At 38.4% G+C, this 3824-nt stretch overlaps 1 protein-coding gene across 1 annotated transcript; it reads left to right on the forward strand.

Moving 5' to 3' along the window:
* On the forward strand, positions 1-3587 carry LOC121767011 (protein GFS12-like). Its single transcript, XM_042163228.1, has 4 exons — positions 1-620; positions 2847-3133; positions 3208-3451; positions 3525-3587. The coding sequence occupies exons 1-4, from the start codon at positions 594-596 to the stop codon at positions 3585-3587; spliced, it is 621 nt and encodes a 206-aa protein (XP_042019162.1). The 5' UTR covers positions 1-593.
* The last annotated feature ends 237 nt before the right edge of the window (positions 3588-3824 follow it).

The following is a 3824-nucleotide window of genomic DNA, read 5'->3' on the forward strand; positions in this document are numbered from 1 at the left end:
TTATGCAACATGAATGCAGCATTAACTTCTTCAATCTGTGTATTCACAAGTTTCCCTTTCTACTTTCTTTTCCTTATTCAAGCCTTTAAAATAAATAACCTGAAATCTGTAGTGTAAATTATTTTGAAGTAAACACAACCAATCCCTAAACCCTGAACTATTGAAAATTCGCATCCTTTCCACAGTAACCGGTTTATAAAAGACAATTGAACTACATGCTCCCAGATTCCATCTAGTTCCAATTTTCTCTGCCTGGATGAGATATGGTGTGTGCATTTTCTGTTTATCCTGCTTCCTTTTTCCAGATGGTTCTGTTGTCAAATTATGTGTAAAATTGCCATATGTCTATTTTGGATTGCATTGTCGTTTACCTGTAGAGTTAATATTAACTATTCTTGGTAGGATATGTTCTTTGTTGTGAATTTTGCTTAAGATTCTACACATTATTTAATGCATAATGGTTGGAATGATGGTTGATATTTGCATGGACTGTTACAGAGTTGCTTCATCTAATAAACTCCTTTAGCTTTGGTGACCCATGTGAATCCTAAAAAGACACTTGCTAGCTGGAAATCTTGTCAAGGGTGGACTGCATGTCAAGCTATAATGGTCATGATGAGGTTTGTGTCAGTGATACCGATATGCATCTTAATAGTTTATTAGTTTTTCAGCTGTCATTAGTTTGTTAAAGATAAGTTTATCTCTTAGAGCTTTATTTGGATTAGGAGTCTTTGTTTGATTAGGAGTCTAGTATATATCTTTATAGTTTTATTGAAGTTGAACTCTTTTATAGAGTCTCTACAATAGGGCTTTGCTCATAATTAAAATTTGGTTCAACTATTTTTGCTGTGGCTTTTTCGGAGGATGGTCTCTTAGTCACAGGAGGAGTATTTAACCTTTACTATATTGATCTTATTTTTTTCATTCCCTGTCTTCTTCCTTGTTATCGTGTCACTTGTACAACATGCTTCGTATGATGAGATATTAGTGAATGCTTATGGTAAGCCCACCAATCACTCTGTGTCAAATGGTGTGGTGAACATACCTTGCGGGAGGGAGTATGTAGTATGTACCTTGCATGAGGTAGAACATTGACGGATCAGAGAAGGCGATTGAGGATCTGTACGCAGACGTGCGGGGAAACATCCAGATGGTGCTCACTATATGCAAGCGCATGCAGTGGCACCTTGCCACATGGTCTAACCATCCGCCCCACCATTGCTTGCGAAAGTAGCCCCTGCCCATGTCTTTTCCTATAGAGATTTCAACTTACAATGCAAAAAGTGAACTAGCCACTCTGTTGCAGTCATGCCCTCCGCCACCGCCACCACTACCACCTCAGCGCAGGAAATTCCATTACTTGTGGTTCAATCTCCTGACATTGCGCTAGCACCCCTGCAGTCCAACCCTCCTCAACCACCACCACCACAATTTGGGACAACACCTTAGATCTTGTCGCCACAGCCTGCCGCAATCGTGGTTAGTTTTGGTGCAATTGTGCCTCACTGTGCCACAACCACTACCCCAACCATAGACATTGTCGCTACCTCCATTCTATCCATTGTCTTCCATCCAACTGCCCACGCCCAAGGGGCTTTGGCTCATTGTGCAGTTTTTGTTCCTTGCTCTTTTGAAGTTTCAATGGATATAAACATTGATTCATGCTACCAAGCATGAGCCTCTTCGGTCAGTTTTCACTGCAGCCTTGAGGCAAGGCTGTTTCGACAGCAGGAGTAATGATACTGTTATGAATCTTACTAATTTATGAGTTATTTAGATGCCATTAATTTTTATGCTAAGTTTATCACTTAGACATTTTTTTGTTTTCGCGTCTTTGTTTGACCAGGAGCCTAGTATTTATCTTTTAGAGTTTTATTCAAGTTGCAATCTTTTATAGTCTTATAAGGCTTTGTTCCCTAGTTTTGCATTATTCAGAAATAAGGTTTGGTTCAGCTATTTTTTTGTGGCCTTTTCGAGGAGTATATATCTTTTATTATATTATTTGTTTATGTTTCGTTCAACCTCTTCTTCGTTGTTATCATATCAATTTTGCGATGTGCTATTAGAAATGGGCCACTCACCCCTTAAAAGGCCTTATAAGGGAGAGGGTTATCCATACTTATATACAGGAGCTAGGATCGTTACCAAGTCGATAAGGGACAACATATTAGGAATTTTAACAGTTACTTTTTTGTGTTATAACTTGATATCTAGACAACAACTAAGAGGTCAACCATTATGCAACATGAATGCAGCATTAACTTCTTCAATCTGTGTATTCACAAGTTTCCCTTTCTACTTTCTTTTCCTTATTCAAGCCTTTAAAATAAATAACCTGAAATCTGTAGTGTAAATTATTTTGAAGTAAACACAACCAATCCCTAAACCCTGAACTATTGAAAATTCGCATCCTTTCCACAGTAACCGGTTTATAAAAGACAATTGAACTACATGCTCCCAGATTCCATCTAGTTCCAATTTTCTCTGCCTGGATGAGATATGGTGTGTGCATTTTCTGTTTATCCTGCTTCCTTTTTCCAGATGGTTCTGTTGTCAAATTATGTGTAAAATTGCCATATGTCTATTTTGGATTGCATTGTCGTTTACCTGTAGAGTTAATATTAACTATTCTTGGTAGGATATGTTCTTTGTTGTGAATTTTGCTTAAGATTCTACACATTATTTAATGCATAATGGTTGGAATGATGGTTGATATTTGCATGGACTGTTACAGAGTTGCTTCATCTAATAAACTCCTTTAGCTTTGGTGACCCATGTGAATCCTAAAAAGACACTTGCTAGCTGGAAATTCTTATGCCTCTGTTACTGCCTGATTCCTTTGACAGGTTGTAAATGACATTTTTGATTTGGCATCCTCTGGACGTGTAGCTTCTTGTGATGGAATAGTGCATATATGGAATGGACAGACTGGAAGACTGATTTCCATGTTCTCTGAACGGTCTTTGGCATCCTCGACACAATTGGCAGAAAGATATGAAGATAACATGCTTCATTTTAATCCATTACCAAGTGGAATGCTAAGTAGTGCTTTTCACGGGAATTCTTACACTACTATGGACTTTCTGGGGTTCTGTGATAGACTTATTGTGGGTACTGGAAATGGATCTCTAAGGTACTTGAATAATTTGACCACAAATTCACGTTGTATCCACCACATTCTTATCTAATTGACTATTTTGGGCACAGATTCATTGATGTCAATCAAGGTCAGAAACTTCATCTATGGAGGAGTGAATCTGTTGATTCTGGTTTCCCTCCCCTTATATCATCCATTTGCTCGTCTAGCTCTAATAGAATGTCTCCCGAGGAAAGTATGGCATTTCCGTCGTGGATTGCGGCTGCGTCTAGCACTGGGCAATGTAGGTTGTTTGACTTGAGAAGTGGAAAGATTATTTCTTCATGGCAGGCTCATGATGGATATGTGACAGAGGTATGGACTGGTATGAGTATCCAAATGCTTAAAAGATAATAGTGTTTTGACATGAGATTTTGAATTGTTGCAGTTGGCTGCAACTGCAGATTATCCGCTTGTTTCTAGTTCTCGAATATGGGATTTGAGAAGGTAATCCTTGAGCTTAAGTAATTGTGTTGCTTACAGTAAGATGTTGTTTGCTTAGGGGTATAGCTAATGTATGTTGATAGGAATTGGAGCGCGGAACAGAGAGTAAAACTCTCTGGTCGGAACATAAAATTTCTGGCAGCACTGCGCATTTCATTTGAAAAATTCACCGTAAATTCATCCAATGCCCAAAAAGGCTGAAACTTTTACACGACTCAGAAGGCACTTCATATATTCATATAGT

Source organism: Salvia splendens, chromosome 15, assembly GCF_004379255.2.
Source record: "Salvia splendens isolate huo1 chromosome 15, SspV2, whole genome shotgun sequence".
Lineage (NCBI taxonomy): Eukaryota > Viridiplantae > Streptophyta > Magnoliopsida > Lamiales > Lamiaceae > Salvia > Salvia splendens.